Source organism: Macrotis lagotis, chromosome 5 (genome assembly GCF_037893015.1).
Source record: "Macrotis lagotis isolate mMagLag1 chromosome 5, bilby.v1.9.chrom.fasta, whole genome shotgun sequence".
NCBI lineage: Eukaryota > Metazoa > Chordata > Mammalia > Peramelemorphia > Peramelidae > Macrotis > Macrotis lagotis.
Window position 1 is genome coordinate 614188 of NC_133662.1, and position 25980 is coordinate 640167.

The 25980-nt window shown below is 42.8% G+C and overlaps 2 protein-coding genes across 2 annotated transcripts in view; one reads left to right on the top strand and one right to left on the bottom strand.

The window, feature by feature from the left end:
* MTCH1 (mitochondrial carrier 1) overlaps nucleotides 1–1565 on the top strand; it is a 24089-nt gene extending 22524 nt beyond the window's left edge. Inside the window, exon 12 of the mRNA XM_074236392.1 lies at nucleotides 655–1565. Within this exon, the coding sequence (XP_074092493.1) occupies nucleotides 655–726 (72 nt within the window). The 3' untranslated portion in view covers nucleotides 727–1565. The remainder of the gene's footprint in view (nucleotides 1–654) is intronic.
* PI16 (peptidase inhibitor 16) lies at nucleotides 545–23901 on the bottom strand. The gene is made up of 6 exons (XM_074236391.1): nucleotides 23714–23901; nucleotides 14770–14991; nucleotides 9152–9261; nucleotides 8897–8985; nucleotides 7468–7911; nucleotides 545–7146 (listed from the first exon to the last, which is right to left on the bottom strand). The coding sequence occupies exons 1-6, from the start codon at nucleotides 23867–23869 to the stop codon at nucleotides 7055–7057; spliced, it is 1113 nt and encodes a 370-aa protein (XP_074092492.1). The 5' UTR covers nucleotides 23870–23901; the 3' UTR covers nucleotides 545–7054.
* Between the last annotated feature and the right edge of the window lie 2079 nt (nucleotides 23902–25980).

Consider the following 25980-nt stretch of genomic DNA (forward strand, 5'->3'; position numbering starts at 1 on the left):
TGAGCAACTGTATCCTAAGGGTGAGTTAAGCAGAATGAAATTATTACAGAGAAAGACCCCAATCATAGTTTCATTACAGGTGAGTCAAGAGAATTCTCTGGCAAGATTGTCCAATTCTGAATGAAATATAAACTCCCTGGGACATGGTTCCAGATCACCTGACTACTGATACCAAAAAAAGATTCTTTTCCTGTTGGGAACCTAGTCTCAGTAGCCCTGTGGCCCACATTGGCATCATCAAATAAAACTTTGAAAACATATAACTTGATAACAGCATAAACTAGACGTGGGTAGACCCTTCTTTCTGGGCATTTATGGTCTGATTCCCTGGGTTTTCAATGTCCTTGCTCTTCACCAGATCTGTAAAGGACCTGCTTAAAAGGAACCAGGAGATAATGCCATATAGTGGAAAAAAGCTTTGGGACTGGCCATCAGGAGATGAGTTGAACAACTTTGAGCAAATCACTTCTTTCTGTGCCCATCCATGGAATGATAAGATTGGACTAAGGATCCTTCCAGCATTAAAACTCCAGTCCTTTGATAGTTTGTGTTTGTTTTGTTTTATTTTGTTCTTAATATATGTCCCAAAGTAGGATTCACTTGATAGAGGAAGAAAAGCTTCCCTTTTTCAACAATCCCATTTTTTCTTTGCAGGGTCAGCTTTTCCGGGGATCAAGTCTGCTTTTCCGCCGAATCTCAACAGCATCAAGCTTCTCCATTGATTAAATCAGAATAATTGGCTACAATAATAGCACACTATCTCCATCCAGTCTAAGTGAGGGCCTGATCATTGGGCTATCTTGTAAGATAACTGACAATGTAATACAGTGGAATTCGGATGTTCCCCCTTCTGGTGGTTATTAGTTGTCCTTCAGTTGAACTGACAGGGAGTAGTAGGGTATGAGAAAGGAGAGTGGGGTTTTGGTACAGCCTGACTGAAAAAGTCCTTGCTCTATACTGATACTGAATTAAAAAGTTCCAAGACTGCTGGAGGAATGGGACAAGGAATATTGGAGCAATTTCTGGGAAACATCCCAGAGGCATTACAAATGATATGCAAAGTATTAATTTACAGAGGCTTACTCCATTACACCATACCCAGGGTGGCAGCAGATTCCCCATTGTCCAAAACCCAGGCAGAGAACTCTGCTCTGCTTGGTTTTATAAACATAATAAACAACAATAATAATAGTAATAGCAATAGCTCAAATTTATATGGGTTTTAAAAGTATACAGAACATTTTCCCCATAAAAGCTGAGGTGGGGGGTGGCTTGTTTTAAAAAATACTCATATCACTTCATTCTATTGATTAATAAAACTTGAGTTGTGCTTTAGAGTTATTCTGTTTAATTCAACAGCCTTAAGGAATTTTTTTATTCCCATTTTACAAACAAGGAAACTGAGACTCAGCAATGTTTTCTTGCCTAAGATCACATACTAGTAAAGTGACAGATCTGAGACTTGAACCCAAATGTTCTCTTAAGTAAGGGTTCCTTCTGTTCTTTGTCCTGGCTTTCCTAAAACACAGTAAAATTTGCTTAGTAAAATTTTTTTGAAAAAGAAATTTTATTGTGATAATTTTGTCTTGTCATTTTTGTGCTCATTTGCTTAACAAATGATGTCCATTGTGGTAATAAATGTGTTATATAAATTGGTATTTGATTACCCTGGCAATGTTAAATATTGTTCCAATGTGGACTTTCTAAATGTGCTAGAGTAGCAAATTTGTAGTCTAGGTATCTTTGTCAGAATATTTCTTTCTCTAGTAGTGTTTTTCTGGACATTAGCAATGGGGTTGATGACTGTTGTTCAGTCATTCAGTTGAATGCAGTTCTCTGAGCCCCCAGATTTTGTCCATGGGGTTTTCTTGGCAAAGACACTGGGGTAGTTTGCCATTTCCTTCTCCATTGTGGATGGAGAAGGATAATCTGAGGTAAATAGGGGTTTAAGTGACTTGCCCAGGGCCACATGTGAGAAGTGTCTGAGGCCAGACTTGACCCAAGATCTTCCTGACTCAGGCCTGGTGTTCCATCTACCATGCTCTCCAGCTGCCCCAACCAGAGTTGATGGGGACTGTAAAGTGATAGTGTCCAGATCTCCTCAGCATGGAAGCAGGTATGAATTTTGGGGGTAAATCTTACAAGAAAGCATGAAAAAATTTCTGAAGTCATTATGACTGCCTTCAGGCTGGCATACTAGGCCATATCCCTACAGCCTTCTTGGGGCTTGAGTGGCAATTAACATTCTTCACTTGCTCAGAGCTACAAAAAGTTTCCCCCAAATCTCCCCAAACCCAATCCTCACCAACAGACATTGACAAATGTCAGATTTTGTGAACACTGTGATGGGGTGTTCAGAAAGCCTGACATCAGAAGAGACAGAGGTACATGTTGTCTGGAGCAGGCAGGCAGAGCCTGGCAGATTCCTCATTCCCTGTGCGGATATGTGTCTGTGGTCTTATGGAAGCCTAGGACAAAAGCCAAAGGACAAGGCTTGTAGATCCACTGAATGGACTTCAGTACACTGCAGCATCCAAGCTCCTTGTAATCTACCAGAGAATCTTGAGGGTAAATAGACTTGATATAATAAGGCTGACCTGAAGCATTGGCCTGATGAGTTCCCATTGGTGGACTCTGTACAGACTGGTTCTTCCCTTAATCATGGGTGCCCCCAGCAGTATGGTTTTTATTCTTGTAAGGAGACCTTATCAATGGATGTAAATGCATTTTGAATGGAACTTTCTAGGTATCTGATATCTACACTTGGAACAGATATCTCAGGGGGTCCATAAAGTTGGCATAATAAACTAACTTTGTTTTCTAAGAGCCCAGCTAAAACTTCACTTGTTACAGATATTTTGTTGTGGGATAGCAAGATAATGGTAGAGCAAGGCAGAGTGCCCTTGTAAACTGTCTTTGTCATTTCTCCATAGGCAACATATTAGGAATGAGCACCAAATTTGGAGTCAAGAGACCTGGGTTCAATTTCTTCCTCTGCCACCTTGACTTTTTGTGTAATATTTCTGTATCTGAAAAACAAAGGGATAGGAGGAATGCCACAGCTTTCTAGGGTTCTTATTAGCTTTAAATATGGGAACCTGGCACAAGAACTGCCCTAATGAAGTTCCTATACAACAGAGTATAATAGTTCCTGTTTGCTAGGACCCTCCATTTGGATCACCAGAAAAAAAAGACTCCCTCAAAGGCATTATTAGCACATACCAAGGAACAGTCCTAGAGCAAGTATTTCTCTGATCAAACCAGGTTATGGTAGCAGAGGCTGCGGCCTCATGCCCCACATTGTTGTAGTGTCTTCTAAGAGCAGGCTAGATCTCTGAGCTAAGTAGAGCAGTGATCCCCAGCTATCTCTTCAGTAGGACAGTATTCCTAGCAGGCCAATTGTCTGCAGTCCTGGTCCTTTGCTTTTGCCTGGTGCAGATGTCCCCTTGGGAAGGAGCAGATCTGAATGACATCTCCAGCTCTTTCCTGAGTTCAGACCTCCCTGGGCCAAATCTTCACTTTAGCCCATCATTCCCTTTGCTGCAAACTTATTAGCACTGGAGTTTTTGAATCTTTGCTACTGTTGATTACCCATTAGACACTTGTTTGTTGAATGAAGTCTGCTCAAGAGGTATGTGAGAATTCTGCTTCATTTCTCCATGTCATACCTGTCCTGTCAGAGTTCTTGTCACTGAAAAACGATCTAAAATGCTAATAAAATATCTATTGAGAATGGCAAGTGGATTTCTGGGCAGGACCACTTGATCCTGGGGCTCAGGGCAGGGGAGATACTTCCAGTTTCCTAGCCACAACCTGGGCAGGTCTGGTATCCTTTAGGTATCCATCACTGGCCAGCTGAGCTCATCAGCTCTCAACCTCAGCCCAGATGGCATTTTCATGGGCCTCATGACTTAGTACTGGGCTTCATTTGAATCCTGTGTTCATTTGTACTACTGGGTGGGAAATCCAAGGAAGGTCTGAACTTGAACTAGGCTGGCCCTAGGCTTAGTGAAAATATGAAGGGGTAAGCATTTCTGTAGCTACTTTGTAGCTTCACCAGTATTTCATTTGAGCTGCATAACAACCCTTCTAGGAGGGTGCTTTTATCCCCCCTTTTACAGTTGAGGAAACAGATTAAGTGACTTGCCCAGGGTCACACAGATCCAGAGACTGACCTGGGGGAAGGAGAGAGATGCCATCCCTGAAATTAGTGAATCTTTGGAAAAGGAAGGTTTCCTCTGACTTTGATATTTGTTCCTAAAGCCAGGAGAGTGTAAAAGTTAGAGGTGTATCTGTCTTTGTGTGTGTGGGGGGGGTTGATCTCAAAATCCAGGTTGGAGGCCAAGTCCAGAATCGCCTCTATGAGGGAACAGGTGGAGGGAGGATCCTCTGATAGGTCTAATCAAGACCCACTTCTCACTGGCAGGGAGAGGACAATGTGATGTAAAGGAGGCCACAGACCTGCCCTGCAATTCCTATTTGTTGACAACCCAACAGGCTGGAGTTGGAGGGCTTGCTGCTTCCTTGGGACTATCCAGCTGAATCTCCTTGTCTAACAATAGTTTTTTATTTGAAAGTATGTGGCCAAGCTTGTATGAACTTGATTCCACATCTTTTTTTTTTAGTTTTTTTTGCAAGGCAAATGGGGTTAAGTGGCTTGCCCAAGGCCACACAGCTAGGTAATTATTGTCTGAGGCCGGATTTGACTCCAGGGCCAGTGCTTTATCCACTGCACCACCCAGCCACCCCGATTCTACATCTCTTAATCCCCATGGAAATAAACTTTCTTCAGTTTTTTCTCCAGCATGAAAGGTTTCTTAAGCAGTGCATTCCTCAATATTCTCACTTGTTGCTATGAGGCAACTAGGGGATGTGCAGAGTGCTGACTGAGTCAAGAAGACCCAAGTTCTAATCCTACCTCCAACACTAGTTATTTGACCCTGGTCTATCCCTATTGTCTCTCATGCCAGCCCCAGAAAGCCCAGCTTGGTAGAGTCGTCCTCTCCCTAGTTGTGGCATCTCTGAGGGCTTTTCCTTGCTATCTACCCATGTTAAAGAACTCCTCCAAATTCCAGAGGCATTTCTCAGGGCTGATCCAACTAGAGGAATGATCACATGTCTTGGAGGTCAAGATTGAATACAGAGGCGCCCCTGAACTTCCAAGAAGAGGGTATAGATGTCTGTCCCAAGTTGGAAGAGAAACCCACCATGCAACTAATGTCACCTTACTAGCCCAGATGTGTCTTAATACTACAGGGATGCTCCTTACCTACTAATCTTATCTCTGGAAGAAGGTGAGAAAGGAACAGGACTTCTTATCCTTTCCTACCCTCCCCATTGCATCCCCTACCTCCCCCAAAAAAGTTTAGTGATTCAGTTCCTCATCCCGCAAGTTTCTGCACTCTTGCTAATCATGAGTTAAATTAACAGATTTATGACTTCCCCTCCACCTTCCACATAGATCCAAAGAGTGTCCAGGCCCACATCTCGATGTCCATTCTTCCATCCATCCGACTGCTCCACTGCCAAGGGCAGATGAGGCCTTCTGACTGCAGTGTACACTAGAGAGTGGGTATGGGTTGTGCAAAGGACAATGCCTTCAAAAGAAGAATCTCGGGACTAGCATGTCTTATGAAGACAAGACTCATAACAAAAATGGATGACAGGTGATAGGGAATGTGAGATACCAGGACATGATGATAGATGGGATGTTAGAGATCCCTTGGGCTTTGTGTGGCTTCTTCAAGCACTGTAAGGCCAAGGGGGCTCAGGAGGCAGCAAGAGAGGGGGTGAGGGTGGGGGCACAGAGAAAGGAACAAGTCTGGGTCAGGGGCCAGGCTGAGCACTTTACAAAGAGATCATGATCCTTACAGCAACATAGCAGCAGATACTATTAATACCCACATCTTACACTGAAGAAACCAAGGCAAACTGGTGAAGTGACTTGCCCAGAGTCAGCTAATAAGTGTCTGAGGCCAGGTTTGAACTCAGGTCCTGATTCCAGGCCCAAAGTCCTAACTACTGGACCTTTGTAATCACAGAGGAATTCACAGGGAGGTCCTGAGGGAAATAAGTCTGTAGTGAGAAAATAAAGAGGAATATCTGAAGAAAGGGGAGTGGTCATTAAAGAATATGATGAGGGAAGGAGGGAGTTCAATTTTGTTTGGGAACTAGATAGAAGCATTAGGGCTTTTTAGAGCATGAATCCTCCACTTTTGTTCCAGGGTTAGGCCCTACTACTCACATCTTCTCTTTTCAATCTTTACCACTCATTTCAGGGAAAGTTATTTCAAACAAAACTTTATTCAGACTGAGATTGCTTTCTCCTCTGTCCTTGCCTCTGGCTGGGGAGAAGCTTGTCCTTCATCTAAGCATAATTCTCTAGGCACCACCACATGTCAGATCTAGGGACTGTCACCAGCATCAATCCTTATATAAGTAGCCAGGACAACAAACATCTCTGCCCTGCAGCCCTCCACTTCTCTTGAATTTGACACAAATGCTTAGGCATGGACTTGGGTATGATGGATACTGTCTTCATGCTAGAGAAGCAAAAGTCACCTTTCTAAGCAGCCCTTGGAGGAAAGTGAAAAGGGGATAGGGTCTAAGCAAACCTGTGCTCAGAGGTTGATTCCTCACTAGGGGGCCTTGAAGGGCAGAAAAAGCCATTGACACGCTCACAACAGCAGAGCCCTTGGTGTAGACCTGCCCTAAGGTGTAAATATGTCCAAGGAGATGACTCCCTGAGGTCACTTCCATGAAGAGGATCCAGTGGTTCTTGGAACCTCTGCATAGCTTGGGCTTGGGATCTCACAGAAACCTCCTTGTAGTATTTCTGGAAAGGGCATGTGTGCAAGGAAGGGGTGCAGCTGAGAGAGGGTCAGTGGGAACATGTCTGTAGGCCTCATGGCTGTAGACCCAGGGTGTGTCCAGGCCCACATCTGGATGTCCATTCTTCCATCCATCTGACTGCTCCACCGCCAAGGGCAGATGAGGCCTTTTGACTGCAGTATACACTAGAGAGTGGGTATGGGTTGTGCAAAGGACAATGCCTTCAAAAGAAGAATCTCAGGACTAGGTAACTGAGGAGACCGAAGAGAGAAAACTCGAATCGACTGGAAGCACTGTACACAGCCTTTCTCTCACCTGCATCCAGAAAGGAGAGAGAAGGGTCAGCCTATTGTCTAGTGTCTCCAAGCACACCCCATCAGTCTATCACCAGACATACTCTACCCCAGGAAGATCAACATAAACCTGCACCAGGACCCTGCAAGGCAAGCTGACCTCACACTCCATGCGATGCACATGCTGGGATACTGGGGGTCAGGAATGCCTCCCACCATGCCTTGGCATTGGACCTAGGGTGCAGGACAAGAAGGAGGAGGAGGAGGAGGAGGAGGAGGGAGAGGATAGCCATGCAGCCTGGATGGAGACCACATCAGATGGGACTGAAGTCAAAGACCTTACCTTCTGGAGAGTGCAGGGCCAGAGTGCGCCCTCCTATAGCATTGGCCCCATCGGTTTGGGGAAGCTCAGAAGGGATATTGTTGGAGGTATGCCTTATTGGCCACAAGGTACTTGGGACCTCTTTCAGCTCGTTGTTACCCAAGGAGGTGGTAGCCAGAGTCTCAGAGGGGGAGGAAGAGAAGGAAGGAAGCAACTCTTGAGGTCCATTCTGGGTGGGTTCACCTCTGTCTGGCTCTATCTCTAATGTTTTCAGGGTAGTTTTAATACTTAGCTTAGGGGAGAGGGAGGTCACCTCATTCAGGGAGGTCGAGACTTTGGTTGCCAAAGAGGGAGGGACCTCAGTTGCCAAGTTGGGTGAGGTCTCAGTTGCCATAGAGGTTGGGGTTGCAGATGGTAAAGAGGGTGAGACCCCAGCCTCTTCTGGGCTTGATTCTGGGATTGGCTCTGACAAGAAATAAACAGGGCTGGGCATTAGTGCCAGTCTATGGAATTAGTAATCCTTTATCTGCTCCAGCTAAGATTTAATACATTAGCCCCTGATAATATATTAGAAGAACGTGCATATGAGGACAGATCAAAAGAATTGGGTATGTTTGCAAGATGGATGTCTCCCAAATATATGAGGAAAAGGGATTAGATATGTTCTGTTTGAGAACCAGAAAGTGGGTAAAAGTTGCAAAGAGGACATTTAAGGCTTTATATCAGGAACAAATTCTATTAGATTTGATCTAAAGTAGAATGAACTATGGAGAGGACAGTGGGATGGATCCCTCTGTTCAGGTCTTCAAGAGAAAGCTAGTGGACATTTGAATGTATTCTAGTAGGACTCCTTTTTTATGTACAGGTTGGCCTGCTTGAAAACTTCAATTCTGATTCTGGGACCATTCTAGATCTTGGCCTCATTGCACATCCACAGCTCCCCTTTTCCACAGCACCCCACCACTACCCTCTCCTCTCATAATCCCATCTTTCTTTTTTAAAAAATTTTATTTATTTAAGGCAATGGGGTTAAGAGTGACTTGCCCAAGGTCACACAGCTAGGCAATTATTAAGTGTCTGAGGCTAGATTTGAACTCAGGTCCTCCTGACTCCAGGGCCAGTGCTCTATCCACTGTGCCACCGAACTGCCCCATAATCCTTTCTACCTTCTCTGTAACCATTCCCAGAACTTCTTCATCCCCAGCCACAGTCTCTCAGCTTCATCTCTCTCTGGCCTTCCTCACTACCTTAAATGTGAGCCCCCAGACCAAGGACCCAGCATCCATCAGGACTTCATTTCTATTTGAGGTTACTCCTTGGGGTGAAGTGGGAGGGAGCTCCTCTTGGTTACCAGGCAGGAATCCAAATTCCTTTAATTTTTTCATGATTGTTTGGCAGAAGCCGTCTCCACCGGGCCCTCCTCCCACCCCACCAGGCCCCCACTACTTACGACAGAGTTGGTTCTTACACTCATAGCCTTCCTCACACTGAGAACACTGTTGCCCTTCATTATAGGGTCTCTGGCCCTTCACATTTCCTCTGGAAGAAAAGGAGAAGTCTAATTAATTCTCTCCACCATTCCAGGAGGCAGCCTGGGGAAAACTCCAGTCTAAGAATTGGGATACTTGGTCAGACTGGACTGCCACCCTCTCCCTCTCCTCTGCCCTTCAGCCTCCTCCCTTCCACAGGCTCTGATGGCACTCACGGGGGTTCATAGTTGCAGACCAGCAAATGAATATTAGTCTCCATCACTCCCTCAAGCTTCTCACAAAAGTGAGAACCACAGCCAATTCTCTCAGTCTTTGCCCAGACCACCTGAAAGAAGCCAGAACAAAAAATTTTTTTTCTTTCTGACAAGAGCAGGCAGGAACCCTAGAAGCCCTAAGTCCAAGGAATCCAACCTGAAGACAAGACCAATAGACTCAAGACCACCCATCTTACAACCTGGAAATGTGCATGATCCTCATGGGAGGCTAGTTGTTAGGTCATTCAGTCATATCCAACTCTTTGTGATCTTATGGACCACATTGTCTAAGGAGTTTTCTTGGCCAAGATACTGAAGTGGTTTGCCATTTCCTTCTCCAGTGGATCAAAGCAAACAGGTTAAGTGACTTGCTCAGGGTCACACAGCCAGTGTCTGAAATTAGATTTGAGCTCAGGTCTTCCTCCCTCAGGGCCCAGCAATCTGCTGAGCCAACTAGCTTAGTAACTTTTGTCTATGTCACTTGCTCTTTCTCTCCCTTCATCAAAGCAAGGTCTCTCCTCTCCCTAGTTAGTCTCTTCTAAGTCCAGGCTCATGGTGCTGATTCACTCCAGTGTCAATGACATTAGCACCTAGAAAGTGGGGAGTTGGAGAGTAGGATAGGGAAGAAATGGGGGAAGATTGGCATCTTAAGGGAATCTAAGCCAAAGGCCTGAATTCGCAAATCTGGAATTTTAGACTCAGTAACAGAGAAAAGATTTAGGGGAGTCAAAGGAGGAAGAAGCATCAATACCCTAACCCCAAACCATTTTCTTTTTTTTCCCTTTCTGCTTTGAAGTTTCCATGTAAAATTGGAAATCTCCTTCCAATCAAAATTCCAAAAAATTACTTTAATGAGCTAGAAAAAATTGTAAGTAAATTCATATGGAGAAATAAAAAGTCAAGAATTGCCAGGAGCTTAATGAAAAAAAATGCAAACGAAGGTGGCTTAGCACTACCAGATCTAAAATTATATCATAAAGCATCAGTCATTAAAACTGTTCGGTATTGGCTAAGAAATAGAGTGGTGGACCAGTGGAATAGACTAGGTGTAAAAGCAGGAGAGGATTATAGTAATCTGCTGTTTGATAAACCCAAAGAGTCAGGCCACCAGGATAAAAACTCCCTCTTTGATAAAAACTGCTGGGATAATTGGAAGTTAGTATGGAAGAAACTTAGATTAGACCAACACCTCACACCCTTTACCAAGATAAGATCCAAATGGTTACAGGACACAGACATAAAAAAACAATACTATAAGCAAATTAGAAGATCAAGGACTAGTCTACCTGTCAGATCTATGGAAAGGGGAACAGTTTATGACTAAGGAAGAGTTGGAGAACATCACTAAAAACCAATTAGATGATTTCGATTACATTAAATTAAAAAGTTTTTGCACAGGTAAAACCAATGTAACCAAAATCAAAAGAAAAGTAGTAAATTGGGAAACAATCTTTACAACTAATGATTCTGACAAAAGACTCATTTCTAAAATATACAGAGAACTGAGTCATATTTTTAAAACAAAAGCCATTCCCCAGGATATGCAAAGGCAATTTACAGATGAGGGGGTCAAAGCAATCCATAGCCATATGAAAAAATGCTCTAAATCATTAATTATTAGAGAAATGCAAATTAAAGCTTCTCTGAGGTACCACCTCACACCTCTCAGATTGGCCAATATGACCAGGAAGGATAATGATCATTGTTGGAAGGGTTGTGGGAAATCTGGGACACTATTACACTGTTGTTTGAGCTGTGAACTCATCCAACCCTTCTGGAGAGCTATTTGGAACTATGCCCAAAGGGAAACAAAAATGTGCATACCCTTTGACCCAGCAATACCACTACTGGGTCTATACCCTGAAGAGATGAGGAAAAAGGATAAAAACATTACTTGTACAAAAATATTTATAGCAGCCCTGTTTGTGGTGGCAAAGAATTGGAAATCCAGTAAATGTCCTTCAATTGGGGAATGGTTCAGCAAACTGTGGTATATGTATGTCATGGAATACTATTGTTCTATTAGAAATCAGGAGGGACAGGATTTCAGGGAAACCTGGAGGGATTTGCATGAACTGATGCTGAGTGAGATGAGCAGAACCAGAAAAACACTGTACACCCTAACAGCAACATGGGAGTGATGTTCAACCTTGAAGGACTTGCTCATTCCATCAGCGCAACAATTGGGAACAATTTTTGGCTGTCTGCAAAGGAGAGTACCATCTGTATCCAGATAAGGAGCTGTGGAGTTTGAACAAAGTACAAGGACCATTTCCTTTAATTCGGAAAAAAAAACCCCAGATGTCTTATGGTTTGATCTGGTTACCTCTGAGAATTCTGTTCTCTTTAAGGATATGATTTCTCTCTCATCACACCCAATTTGGATCGAGGTACAACATGGAAACAAAGTAAAGACTGACAGAGTGCTATCTGTGGGGTGGGGGTGGGGGGAGGGAAGCAAGATTGGGGGAAAACTGTAAAACTCAAATAATATCTTTAATAAAAATTTTAAAAAATTAAAATAAATAAATAAAATTGGAAATCTTTTGAAATCATTCAGCCCATTCATTCTGAGGTGTTAAGAGATAATAGCTTAATATACTTCTCAGAAATATTTGTATTTAACAGCCTTCAGTGAAAAGGAAGAATCTCTGATACTGGACTTAAGCTATCCTAGGAAATTTCTGGAACTGATGATCTTCCTATTGTCCTGGAGCCCAGATCAGACTGGGTGGTGAAAATCCAATGCTGAATAGCCCTATAGTCTGGGAGGAGAGTCTTAAAACTCCACTAGGCAGGGGCAGTTAGGTGGTGCAGTGAATAGAGCACCGGCCCTGGAGTCAGGAGTACCTGAGTTCAAATCTGGCCTCAGACACTTAATAATTACCTAGCAGTGTGGCCTTGGGCAAGACACTTAACCCCATTGCCTTGCCAAAAAAAAAATAAAAAAACAACTCCACTAGGGTCCCTTTGACTGACATGACTACACTAGTTTAGTGGCTCCTTGGCTTTTCCCCAATTATACAGAACATAATTGAGATGCCATAAAGGGGAAAAGGGGGATCTAGGAGTAGTAGAAACAACAATCACACAGCTCATGTACTCTGTTAGTCAACCTGTCACTCAGAGTCTAAGAACTCTTCCTTTCTAACAATTTTAACAAGCTTGGGGGATCTGTTGATAGGTTAGATCTTGATATTTCCCTCCAAAAAAATTGGCCTAATACAACTCAGGAGAGGATTCCTCTTCTCCCCACATTTCATAATAGTTAACTGCCATCCCTGGAGATATACTACTTCCTGAACTTCTTCCTCTGACAAATACCCTTTTTTTCTTGACCCCAAGGAACATGGAGGAAGAAATAAGCAAGGTTCCAAATTCCTGAAAAAGCTAAAAACATAGCTAGCTGGATCAAAGATCTAAACCAGAGAAGTGATATGCTCAGACCTCACTCTATCCTGGACATTGGCAGGGTCTCATCTGGGACCTACACAGGGAAGGTTTATCAGATCCCCTTAGATTTTCCTGATTATAAGGAATCCAGGAATACATGACCCCAGGAAGCTTGGGGATAATATTCTATAAAGAATAAAAATAATAAAGTCATATCCCATTTATCTAGAGGTTAGATTCCCAAAAACCTCAACTAAGAAGCCAGAAATGAAGGGTGGGCTGTATTGGGAAGGTTTCTGAGTGGTATAGATGCCCCACTCATGCACTTCATTTGTAAGCAAGCTTTCATTTAGTGTGCTGATTTTTGTTTTCCAGAAAATTCTAACAGACCTTCCTGGTTTAAGAATTCCTAGGAGCAGGCATTTTAATGGTAGCAAGAAGGAACAAAAAGGTCTCCCTTCAGAACTATAAAAGTAGAACATCCCAGGATGTTCTACTAGATCAAAGGCTTTCTGCATTGCTACATCATATATAGCACAATAATATAAATAATGTTCATCAGGATGACCACAAGTCCTCTGGGAGTAAGAAGGTAGAAGCTGCTTTTTACTGTCTTCATGAGGTCATCAGCCACACTTGTCATTGAAGCTTCCTGAAGACAATAGATAATAAGGGAGATTCAAAGTCTCTGGGCTAGTATTCCTTTTTTTTTTTTTAAAGGTTTTTGCAAGGCAAATAGGGTTAAGTGGCTTGCCCAAGGCCACACAGCTAGGTAATTATTAAATGTTTGAGACTGGATTTGAACCCAGGTACTACTGACTCCAGGGCTGGTGCTTTATCCACTGCCTAGCCGCCCCTGGGCTAGTATTCCTAACCTGGCTCTTTTTTCTTGATTATAGAGTAATTTACTTAAGTAGAGAAAGAGCAGACAAAAGAATAGATGAGGTCTCATTGTATAAAGAGCACTATACTTCAGGGGAGTCTGGTTTCCTGGTGTGCCCTGAGAACCGGACCAGACTATTTATTAACTGAGTTCTTAGACCCAAGTCTCCTAGGATAGTTCAAAGACCCAAGTACTGAAGAACCTGTGTCACAAAGTCAGGGACAGTCATATACCAGATAACATCTCCTGTGTACCCAATTTCTCTGTGACAGAGGCCATGGAACCCCCAACATTTGAAAAGATGAGAGTGAGGTTAAAGCACATGAGCATCATAGTCATGGTTCAGATCTGTGGTCCACCTATCTGCATTCTTCTAAACTCTATTGAAGAAACAGTATTTCCAAAACACATTTTAGAAATAATTTACATCCTAAGTGATTAAAACAAAAAGAGTTAAAAGAGTAAGCATAACCATAGTAATTATAACAACAATAATAAAGACTAAACAATCTTATATGCCTGGGATGGCTTTTCACACAATCTTTTTTTTTAGTTATGTCAACTTTTTGTGACCTTAACTGGGAGTTTTCTTGGCAAAGATACTGGAGTGATATGCCATTTCCTTCTCCAGCTCATTTTAAAAATAAGGAACTGAAGAAAACACAGTGATTGATCATACAGCTAGTAAGTGTCTGAGGTCAGATTTGAACTCAGAAAGATGAGTTGCTCTATCCTGGGATGACCTGGACCTGGGGTAAAGCCTGGAGCCCAGTCCTTTCCTAGGATTCTGTCTCTACTTCTTGATGATGATGATGATGATGGTTGTCCCTCATTCTAGAAGAAGACCATGACATCAGGGAAGTGATGCCATGACAAGCACATGAATTGGATTTGAGTGAGAGGGATACTGTGATAAGTCACCGACCCCACTCTCTCCTCCAGAGCCATCTGGGCCCAGTGGCCAGACATAGATCAGGACCACTGGAGATAACCATGAATGCAAAGCAATCAGGATTAAGTGACTTGCCCAAAGTCACACAACTAATGTCTAAGGCTGGATTCAAACTCCCATCCTCCTGACTCCAGGGTCAGTTCTCTATTGCACCACCTAACTGCCCCTTTTCTACTTCATGCTCTCATCATCATCAACTTCATGGTCTACACTTCCTTTAGAGGTTCAGGATGGGGTTAGCTGTTGAATTGGAAATGCTCAGAGTAGTAAACTGGAAAAGGTTGGGAGGGGTGGGTTAGGAACCTGGAAGCCCCAGGATCTGGTCTGGCCCTGCTCCCATCCCTGACCTACCTGGGTGTAGTGGCCACACATCTGTCCTTCCACACAGGTGGCATTGCTGAGGTTGTAGTGCTCGTGTTCATTGTACCACTGCTCCACAGCCAGCTGCAAGTCCATCTCTCCTTCTGTGATGGCAAAGAGGTTCTCTCCCCTTCGGCCTCGATCCTTGTTGTGGCCCCAAATACACTTGCTGGCGTAGGCTTTAGCAAAGGCAGCCAGATCCTCATCCCATTTCTAAAAGGGGCATGGAGAGAAGATTAGGGGAAAGAAGCAAGACCTCATGCTGGGGGGAGGCCCAGGTCACTTGGTCTCTCTAGGTTTCAGTTTTCTCATTTGTAAAATGGGGACAATAATCTCTGCCCTGCTGGCCTCTCAGGTTGTTTATAAAGGTATACTAGACAGAAGCTAGATACTGCTCTGACCAGCACTTCATTCTTAAAAGAGAACAGCAAATTATCAATACCATGGTCCAGAAGAGGACCTATCATTAGCTGCGTTTGTGTCTTGTCCCCCTAGTAGACTTGCCCAGCACAGTGCTCGCTCTATACACTGAATATTTGTTGAATTAATTAATGAATAACTGTCAGCTGACTTTGATATGAATTGCTTTCTTGGTCTAAATAAACCATACTTTCCCCACCCCCACCCCAAATCTGTCTCATATACAATTAGGATGACCTACAAAATGACATTCATTGTATACCTATATATTTTTTCTTTCAAAGAGATCTCATTTTAGTAATTCAGTCTATAGTCTAAGGATGACCTAGTCTAACAAATATAGTATGTCAACTTTAAGGTTAAAAATAACGAAAGAGAAATGTACCTCGATAAATTTAGACATCTGTTGACCTTGTTATAAAATGTCTCTAACCTTTACCTCACTTCCATACCTTAAATTTCCATCAACAATGAGTAGGAGTAGGATTTGTGATAATATGTTGTGTGGTACATTTTATAGATAAAGTTTAGTTCAGGACTCTGTGCTACGCCAGGTTTACATAATTTAACATAACATTGTGAAATGTATACTTGACTTTTTAGCTAGGAAAGAACCAAATATTAGCTCATTTTATCATATCGTATCAATTTTTGTTGTTGATGTTCAGTCATTTTAGCCATGTCTGATAATTCATGCACCATTTAGGGTTTTCTTGGCAAAGATACTGGAGTGGTTTGTCATTCCTTTTACAGATTAGTTTACAGATGAGAAAACTGAGGCAGAATAAAGTGACTTACCCAGGGCTACACAGTTAGGTTTGAACTCATGAAGGAAAGTCTTCCTAATTCTAACCTAGCACTCTATTCACTGCACCTCCTAGAACCCTTTGTAAAACAAGAAAAGAGAATAGTTTAATCTGCTGGGTTCCATGGGAAGGATAGTTCCAGGGCTTGGTTGTAGACCAGGGTGGAGCCCATCTAGCGTTTCCCCATTGCCTGAGGCCAGCTTGACTCCAGGTCTCCTCAAAGCTGTGGGAAAGCTGTTCTTTCACAAATAAAGAAATGAAGACCAGGGTGAAGGAAAGCACTCCAGGTCTGTTGGCACCTGGCAACTGAGGCTGTCACAAGGAACATGAGGGTGAGTATGAAAGCCCTATGATTACAACTCAAGACCCAGAATTCACCTTTCTGTTAAAGATGTGTTTTGACATTTAAAGCCCTTCATAGCCAAGTCCTATAGTATTGTACATAATATAGCAAAAAGGGCACTGACTCAACAGTCAAAGGGATATGAGTTCAGATCTTCCCTGTCACTTACCACCTATATGATTATGGGTTTTGTAAATTATAAAGCATGAGTTATTTATTACATTTAGACTTCACTCCCTGAGACCAGAAATGGTGTCCAATCTAAACCTTTTAAAATCTCCAATAAGGGGCGGCTAGGTGGCGAAGTAGATAAAGCACGGGCTCTGGAGTCAGGAGTACCTGGGTTCAAATCCATTCTCAGACACTTAATAATTACCTAGTTGTGTGGCCTTGGGCAAGCCACTTAACCCTGTTTGCCTTGCAAAAAAACCTAAAAAAAAAAAATCTCCTCCAATGCCTTACCCAGTTCATAGCAGGCTTAATAAATGCTTGGTAAACCCCTAGGGCTGCTCCAGCCCCTAGTGATCCACCAGTCCTCAGGAGCTCAAAGCACTTCTATAGAGGAGCCCTTAGCCCATTTATTCTGCCCCATCCACCCCACCCAATCCTATCACTGGTAGTTATCTTTCCATATGGAAGAAGGGGTCTTCTCTCTCTTACTAGATGGCAGACATTGGAAAACCTAGTTCTCTTTTCAGAGCATTGGCTGAACCCTGAGCCTCTCATGAAAAGCCTCCCTGTTAACCTCCTTTGAGACTGGAACAGTCTTATATGTGGCTGCCAGGTGGGGGAGGAGGTTCATATGACTAAAGCTATCTAAGCCCTCAGAAGGGGCCCAGCCACAGATACTCGAAATGGCAGAACTGGAAGCAACTCTAGAGAACATCTAGTGCCCCTTGTTTTACAGGTGAATGAGGTTTAATGTAGATTTAAAGATCAGGGAGTCAAATTCCTCCTTTCAATTTTCAGATGGGGAAATTGAGTAACATAAAAGTTATGTGATTTGTCCCAAGGCACAAAACTGATAAGTATAGGAGGGTGGATTTGAGTCCAGGTCTTCCCAAAATCCAATGCTTTAACTACTCCACCATCTTGTTATTGTTGTTTAGTTGTTTTTAGTCTTGTTCAATTCTTCATGATCCCATTTGTGATTTTCTTGGCAAGGATACTGGAATGGTTCATCATTTCCTTCTCCAGTTCATTTTTATAGATGAGGAAACTGAGGCAAACAGCATTAAGTATCACACAACTAGTAAGCGTCTGAGGCCAGATTTGAACTTTTGAATGTATCTCCCCAACTCCAGACCCAGCACCCTATGGCACCACCTAGCTGCCTCACTCCCTCTACTATACTGCCTCTCAAAGGGAAAGACCAAAGTCCCACAGCTCAGGCAAGTAGCACAGCTGATTCAATCAACGGATCTTACTATCCCAAGAGCATTACTTTTTTGTACTAATCAGTGACTCCAACCTGGGACCTGGGAGACTCAGAAGTTATCTGAAGGGGTAGGAGAATCCTTATGTAAATACATAAGTAAACTTTCTGAGGCAGCTGTAGATTAGTAGATGGGGAGTCAGCCTTAGGAAGACTGGAGTTCAAGAACTGTCTCTGACACCTATGCCTTTGTGACCTGCAAAAGTCAGGAGAGAGCATTTTCTCACTGGAAGGTCCCTCCAACAATAAAATCTCCATTGGGTGGAAAAATATACCTTTTGTAGATTGAATAAAGTATATGTCTTACACATATATGTACTACCATTGTTCAAATGTGTCACCAAGAGTTCTAATAGGCTCTCATTGGTGGGTTCACATGATCTAGGCTTGCTAGGATACCCAGATTCCCCAAGAATCATCCAGAATTTCTAAAAGACCCCAGGGTTCTTGAGAAGTTTTTTTTCTCTTGGGTAGGAAGCTATATGCAGTCACTGCACCACCCTGTGGACATCCATAGTAATTCTACATCCTTCAGCATCCTTGCTCCCTGGGGTAACCAGGGTTATGTATCTCTTCCCACCTCTCCCAGTTTCCCCCATCCCTACTTTCTACATACTTTCAGGGCAAAAAGCAAACCTGAATAGTGTCTCACTTTCCCACCTCCAATCAGTTTCTTCTCCCCTTCTATCCCCAAGCCTCTTCTTCATTCCTACAAGAAACCATTTTCTTCAAATATCTTACCCAATTCAATGCCTATTAATTCCCTAGGGCCTTAGGAAGGTGGAAAAGCTTTAAGAACCAAAGGAATTACTCTCAAATAGTGGAATTTCAGGCACCATAACAGCAGTTGGGGAGGGAGTAGGAATCTAGGAATATAGGATCATAGATTTTAAAACTGGAATGGACTCTTATCCATTCCTCATTTTACAGAAAACTAAATAAATCCAATAAGGGAGAAGTGATTTACCCAAGATCACATAGGTAATAAGTAGTAGAAATGGGATTCAAACCCAATCCCTACATATTAAATCCTGCACCATTTCCACTGGACAATAGTGGTTTGTTTCAAGGTGTGGAGGGAATTTCAACTAGACTTTGGATCACATGCTTTTTTTAGGTGACATCCATTGTGCTCTTGTTTAAGACCAGAGGGAAGAACTCAGAGGCTAGAATGTCTGCAGCTGGTCAAGGGAGTGGGTGGATTCAAGGGAGGGACAAATGGAGCCAGTGAAGGAATTAACAAGACCTCCCAGCCCAGGGCTCTGGGGAAACTGGATCCAGTTAAGCTCCATGATCTTTTGGCTTTGCTGATGGGTCTGGAAAAGGATTCTCCTAGCTCCTTGTCCTCAGCTCCACCCTGTGGAGCCATCTCCTGCTGCTCTGGCCACTGACTAAGCAGTCAGAGAAGTCAGACATACTTCCAGGCTTCTGGAACCGTCTGAGGAGAAGAGGGACTTTCAGAGATAGCAAAAGTTTGTCCCCTCTGCCTGTTAAAGAGTCATTCCTTTGAATGTTAAGACATTTGGGTTTCCTTGAGTTCAAATGTCGAGTACCTTAGGAGACCTATTACCTTGTTCCTTCTTAATCAACTCTGAACAATCTTACCATTGATAAAACCTTTCCCAAATATTATCTTTCTGCTCCTCACAAGAACCTTAGGAGGTCATTGGTGCAAACAGCAGTATGAGAAGACTGAGGGGGCAGAAAGGGAATGTAACTGCCCAACCTCTATTGCTTCCAATCCTGGATACCCTCCCACCTCCCACCCCAGGTAACAATTAACTAATTAACTGATTTGCCTCCAAATCAGTTTTTCTTTCAACTGAATAAAAACACTTTGCAGGGAGAAAGTACTTAACTAGCATGCAATTCAATTCAATTCAATTTATTAAGTGCCTAATTTGGGCCAGATACTGATTAGGTAATAGAGAACATGAAATGGGTCCTGTGTTCAATAAGTTCACATTCTACTGGGGGATATACCTTCCTTAGACTAAATAAATTTAAATATATATATATGTATATATATATACATATATACACACACATACATGTTACCTGTTTTCAGGTATTCCAAGTCCATTGTACAGAGCATGGAGTAGGCTGGGCTGGGGTGACCTTGGTGGGGAAGGGAGGAGGAGAAGGATGGATGGAATGGGGAAGAATTTCAGAGGAAAGATACTGAGCCAAAAGAGGTAGGAGGGAAGGTGTGAAGACATACTTTCTATTCTCCACAACTTTGTCCCAGGTAACTAACACCTGTTTCTTAATCCTAGCACACAGTTCAATTTGAACTGTGGTGTGAAAAATCTGTTCTGGGAAATAGAACATTTTTTTTTTGTTCAGCAGTTTTTCCAATTGTGTTCTATTCTTTGTGACATCATTTGAGGTTTTCTTGGCAAAGATACTAAAGTGGTTTGGCCATTGTCTTCTCCAGATCCTTTTACAGTTGAGGAAACTAAGGCAAACAGGATGAAGTGATTTACCCAGTTTCACACAACTAGTAAGTATCTGAGGTTGGACTAGAAATCAGGAAGTCTTCCTGACTTCCAGCCTGGTATTCTATCCACTGTGATACTTCGCTACCTTCTATTTTTTTGTATCTACCTCCTATTAACCAATTAATTAATCATTTATTAAATACTGACTATGTACAAGACCCTGAACTTGACTTTGGTCCCTCCACTCAAGAAGCTTACATTCTACTGGGGAGACATGTACAACAATAAATCAATAATAAAATATATACAAATAATGCAAATACAAAAATTACAAAGTATTTTTTTTAAGCTGAATAGTACTAACAGGACAGCTGGGTAGTATATAGATAGAGAGCTGGTCCTGGAATCAGGAAGACATTCTCTTGAGCTCAAATCTACGCACTGACACTTAGTAGTTGTGTGACCTTGGGCAAGTTGCTTTACCCTGTTTGCCTTAGTTTCCTCATCTGTACAATGAATTGGAGAAGGAAATGGCAAACCACTCCACCAGTATCTCTCTCAAGAAAACGACAAAAATGGTGACACAACAATAACTAACCAAGGGGTGTGTGTGAGAGTGAGGGAGAAGAGGGAGAGGTGAGCATCAGAATAGAACCTTGTGAACTTGAGCTGAGTCCTCAAAGAAGTTTGATTTTCTAAGATACAGAAATGAAGCAGTATATTCAGTCATGGAGGAGTCTATGCATGGGAGATATGGAAAATGTGTGAAGGAAAATAATGTATATTGATTTTAGAAAACAAGGGACCTTATCGACCCAGAGAGGTTTAGCAACTTGGCCAAGATTATTATTTCATTTTGCAGATGAGGAAATTGAGGCCCAGAGAGGGGAAGTTACTTCTCAAATTAGTGGCTAAAAGGGACTCAGGTGGTAGTGAGTGAAAGGGAGGATTTGGACCCAAGCCCTTGACTTTAATTCCCAAAGAGTGCTTCCTCACAATGTAGATTCTGAGTCTTCCTTTAACACTTGCTTTGTGTTGTGATCACAAGCCATTACCACTCACCCTCCTGCTCCTTGTGTCACCCCAATTTACAGACTTAGGAGAAGCTTCCCTCTCCTTTGCCTTTACATCTTTATTTGTGAAAGAAAGAACACTCTCCCACAGCCTTTTGGTGGACTGAAACCAGATTGGCCTCAGGAAAAAGGGAAAAGCTGGAAAGATTCTTTCTGGGATTAGAGCCAGCCTCAGTACATCCTTTCCAAGACTTCTCAGCAGATCAGACTAATCCCCAAGGGTCCTTGCAACTCAAAGGTCTTGTCATCCTGGAGGGAAGAGGCTGAAACCACAATCTGGTTTGATGCCACCCCATTCTGTTCTTTCCCAACCTACCTCCAGAAGCTGAATAGAGCTTATGAATTCTCTTAGGAATCCCAGTGCAGGGCTGGGGGGTGCTTTAGAGATACTGGTTGAAAGAGAAGGTATAGAATAGAAAGGATGATTGCCCGTCTGTACCTAGAAAAGTTGGTGACTTCCCATTTCTAGTTCAAATCCCTAGGTTTGCCTTTCCCAGCAGAGGAAGAGTCAAAGATCAAACCACATAGCTGAGGCAGAGGGAGGTTTAGAACACAGCTCTTCCAGTTCATTTCCAGCCTTAGCTAAAATGGCATCCCAACCTAGAACCATGCTGACCCTAGATGGGCACCAATCTCATCTTGATCCAAATTGGACCTCCCCTAACACCATTCCTGTTCAGACACTTACTACTTGAGTGGTCTTGGCTCAGTTACTAAAGCTTCCTGGACCTCAGTTTTCTCATTTGTAAAACAAAGGGGTTGTACTAAACAGTTCCTAGGACTCCTCCTTTTCCAGAGTGTCTAAATGTACTGATTATGATCTAATGATCCTTGACTTGGTCCTGAATCCATCCTAGTATGTGATCCTATTCTGTCCCTATCTCTGCCAATACCAGTCCCACTTTTAGTCCTGTTCCTTTTTGGGGATCCCAGTCTTCGCTGTCCCTTTGTGATGGCACCATCCCCATGCCCAGTCCCCACCACATTTCAACCCCCACCCACCTTAGCCTCCTGATTGAATAAGGGCCTATGATCCACAAAGTCCCTCTGTCTGAGAGACCATTGTTCCAGGAATACACCAACTTCATTGAAGCCTAGTCTGGGCTTCTCCAATATCTCTTGGCCCCTGCCCAAAGATTCAATCATTCCATCCAACAGGCCCTCTCCAATCCATGGTCCATCAAAGAGAGATCACATTTCTACATTGCTTCTTTTTACAAAGCATATCCCTCACACAGACCTGTAAGATTGGGAGGTGGAGAGAAGGATCGTCACTTTAAGAGAAGAAACTGAAGTCTAGAGAACTCAAGATATCAGAGCAAGGAAGTGGTCTTAGGGGACATTTTAGTTGTTATTTTAAAAGTAAAGAAATTATCCAAAATCACACCTAAGATCTGCCCTAAACAGAACTAACATTGTAACCCAGGTTTCTCAACTCCTAGTCCAGGGTTTGTTGGGAGTAGAGATGGAGAATTACTTCCTTAAATCATCCTCTGTGTTCACAAACTCCTGAGAATCAAGGTACCCATCAAGCAGTAGCAGAGAGATCTCAATACTCTACAGTACCTAAAGCAGTGTAGTGGTAGTGATTTCTCTTTGCTTTCAGATTCATGATTCTGAGATTTGGCTAGGAGGTTATTAATTACTTTCATTTTGCAGATGAGGAAACTGAGGCCCAGAGAGGGGAAGTAACTTCTCAGATTAAAGGCCAAAAGGGATTGGGGCTGACCCTGGGCTTCAGATAACATAGAACAGTTTACCTGAGTCACAGGTTTTTTATTTAGTTGAGGTAAACTGCCTTCCAGACTGTCTCAGGCACTGTGCTATAATTATTATCTTGTGGATCTTCACAACAAACTTGGGAGGTACAGGTGGGGAAATGAGAAAAACAGAGCTTCAGTAACTTATCCAAGGTCACACAGTAAGTGTCCAAGGCCAACTTCAAACTCAGTTTTTCCTGACTCCAGTTTCTATCCTCTAAAAGCCTTGTTGAGGTAGTCAGGGTCAAATAGTCTTATTCCCACTTTACAGATGGAAATTCAGGTTTACTGAAGTTAAGTAACTTATTCAAGGTCACATAGCTAAACATCAGAGCTGAGGCTGGAATTTAGGATTTGGGGTTTGTTTTTTTTTAACATTTCCATTATTTATTTATTTATTTTTGACAATCTTCCCTTTTTAAATGTTTAGTCCCAAATTCTCTCCCTGTCCCATTGAGAAGACAAGCAGTATGATATCAATTCTACTTGGTCAGAACCTAGTTCCTCTAATTATATTTATACCCCCAGCACTTTGCTGCCCTTGATCCCTCCAGGGAGGAAGAGACTACCTCATACCCTCATTAGACTCTCCTTCCAGACTTAGCCCACTTTAGGAGTTTTGCATTCCAGGTGAGTGAGGGGTTTTCCTCAGCTTACCATATTTTTCATGTTGGTCGCAGGTGGGGAAACCTGAGAGCGATATAGGTTGTGAAGTTCTACCATTGTTTGCTTCTCTTCATCTTTCAGGCTACAGCTCAGCTGGGCAGCAGTGAAGAGGAGGAGCACAGCTGGAAAGCAGTGGGAGCTCTCCATCCTGCCCTCTCTCCAGTTCTAGCAAATCTGGGGGTCTGGAAGAGCTGGATTTAAAAGAATCTTTAGTCCCTCCCTCCCCAAATGAGCAACACCCCTGGCTGGGATTACTGATGTGGGGTGGGCTCCTCTCTACTGAGCCCCCTCCACTTGCAGCACACCCCACCCAGTTCACATAATGGGGTGGGGGAGGAAGAATGGATATTTGAAAACTGGCCAAAGCCTTGTCCATTCCTAATGAACAAGAAATGTCCCATCAGAATCCTTGGCAAAATTTCTTGTCTTTGTGATGGTGGGAGGGGTGTGTGGAGAAGAAAAGGGATGGTTCAGGTCAAATGTTCTGAGTTTCAGCGTCCCACCCTATTTGTGGGGTGGGCTGGAGAATGACAAGAGCCCTCCCAGCACAGTGATCTTTATAAAAGTGTTGAAACAAAGGCCCAGAGAAATATCCATGATCACAAATCATGTCCCTAGCAGAACTAGTACTGGAACCCAGGTTTCTTGAGTCCTCCTAATCTTTATTCCATTGGGTATTGGGGTGAAGAGCTGTCTCTCTATATCACTATCAGTCAAAGATGCCTTATGTCACATGTCCAAGCTGAATATTTTCTACACCCTAGAACCTATGGTTCAATACCAGAGAGATACGGTCTCCATCCCTGGGGAACTGTCAACTTTATGTACTGAAGAGTTATACTGAATTTGGATTTGAATCACAGCACTGTTTGTGATTTTCTCTGTGAATTTGAACAAACTAACTCTCTTCTCAGTTTCCTCCTCTGTAAAAGCTTGAGTTGGATCATTAATTCTCAAAATGTAGTCTAGGTGTCTAGGATCGATGTATTCTTTCAATGTCTATTTTGCTCTCTGGTTCTAAGATATCAGGGTAGTTCTCCTTCATGAAATCCAGGAGTATAGAGTCCAGGCTTTTTTTCTCTTCAAGGTATTCAAGAAGTCCTATGATTCTTTTTTGGGGTTTTGGGTTTTTTTTGCAAGGCAATGGGGGCAAGTGACTTGCCCAAGATCATACAGCTAGGCAATTATCAAGTGTCTGAGGTTGGATTTGAATTCAGATCCTCCTGACTCTAGGGGCCAGTGGTCTATCCACTGTACCACCTAGCTGCCCCAAGTCCTGTGATTCTTAAATTGTTTCTTCTGGATCTATTTTCCAGGTTTGTTGCTTTGCTGATGAGGTATTTTACGTTTTCTTCTATTTTTTCATTTTTTTAATATCATTTAACAGATTTTTGGTGTTTCATGAAATTTTTAGTTTCCGCAGATTCCAATCTTGGTGTTTTTTTTTTAAGAGAAAAGCTTTTTCCATTTACCTTTTGCATCCCCTTTTCCAATTGGTCAATTCAATTTTTGAAGGAGTTGTCTTTTTTCATTTGCTCAATTGTGTTTTTGAGAGAATTAATTTTTTTTTGCACTTATCCAATTGTAAGGATTTGTTTTCTTGTTGTAAGATGTTAATTTTCTCTTGCATTCCTTTATCCAATTTTTTCCATTTGATTTTTAAACTCCTTTCTGATCTCTTCTAAGAAGACTTTCTGGGCTGGAGACCAATTTATATTCTCCTCTGAAGCTCTAGTCCTCTCTGTATTAGGATCCTTTTTTTTCAAGGTAACATTCAATGCACCCTGCTTTATGCTGATCTTCCTTCATTTTGGGCCCTTTCCCCTAGGGTCTTGTGTTGACCTTTGGTGTTGAGATCTCTAGAGGTCTTGCCCACTCCAGAGGGTTACTCAATGGGTTGGCCTGTAAGGGCTGCTAGAAGCTTTCTCTGAATTGTCTGTATGTTGATTAGTGGCCCACTCCATAGAGTGGGAGGGGTGGGAGTGGAAGCAGCAAGGTCTAGGCTAGGCCCCTGGGCTAGACAGTTAAATCAACTTAATCTGCAGTGGGGAAGGGGGAGTGCAAACACCTGGGGACTGTTACTGTGTTCTGTAGAAAGTTCCACAGGAATGGGGGGTGCGGGGTGGGAAGCAGCTGGAAACACAGGGGTTCGAAGCTCAGGTCTTCCAGACCAGTTGATCACATGGTTGTCTGGGCCTGCTATTCTCAGGTCAGGCCCTCCCCCTGCCCTGAATCTCTGCTCTCTGCCTCTAGCTCAT

Coding starts and splice junctions, on each gene's coding strand:
- PI16 (XM_074236391.1), bottom strand. CDS start 23,869: ATGGAGAGCTCCCACTGCTTTCCAGCTGTGCTCCTCCTCTTCACTGCT. Junction 9,262..14,769: donor TGTGTGGCCACTACACCCAG/GTAGGTCAGGGA, acceptor GGCTTCTTTCAG/GTGGTCTGGGCAAAGACTGA. Junction 7,147..7,467: donor GGCCCTGCACTCTCCAGAAG/GTAAGGTCTTTG, acceptor TTCTGGATGCAG/GTGAGAGAAAGGCTGTGTAC.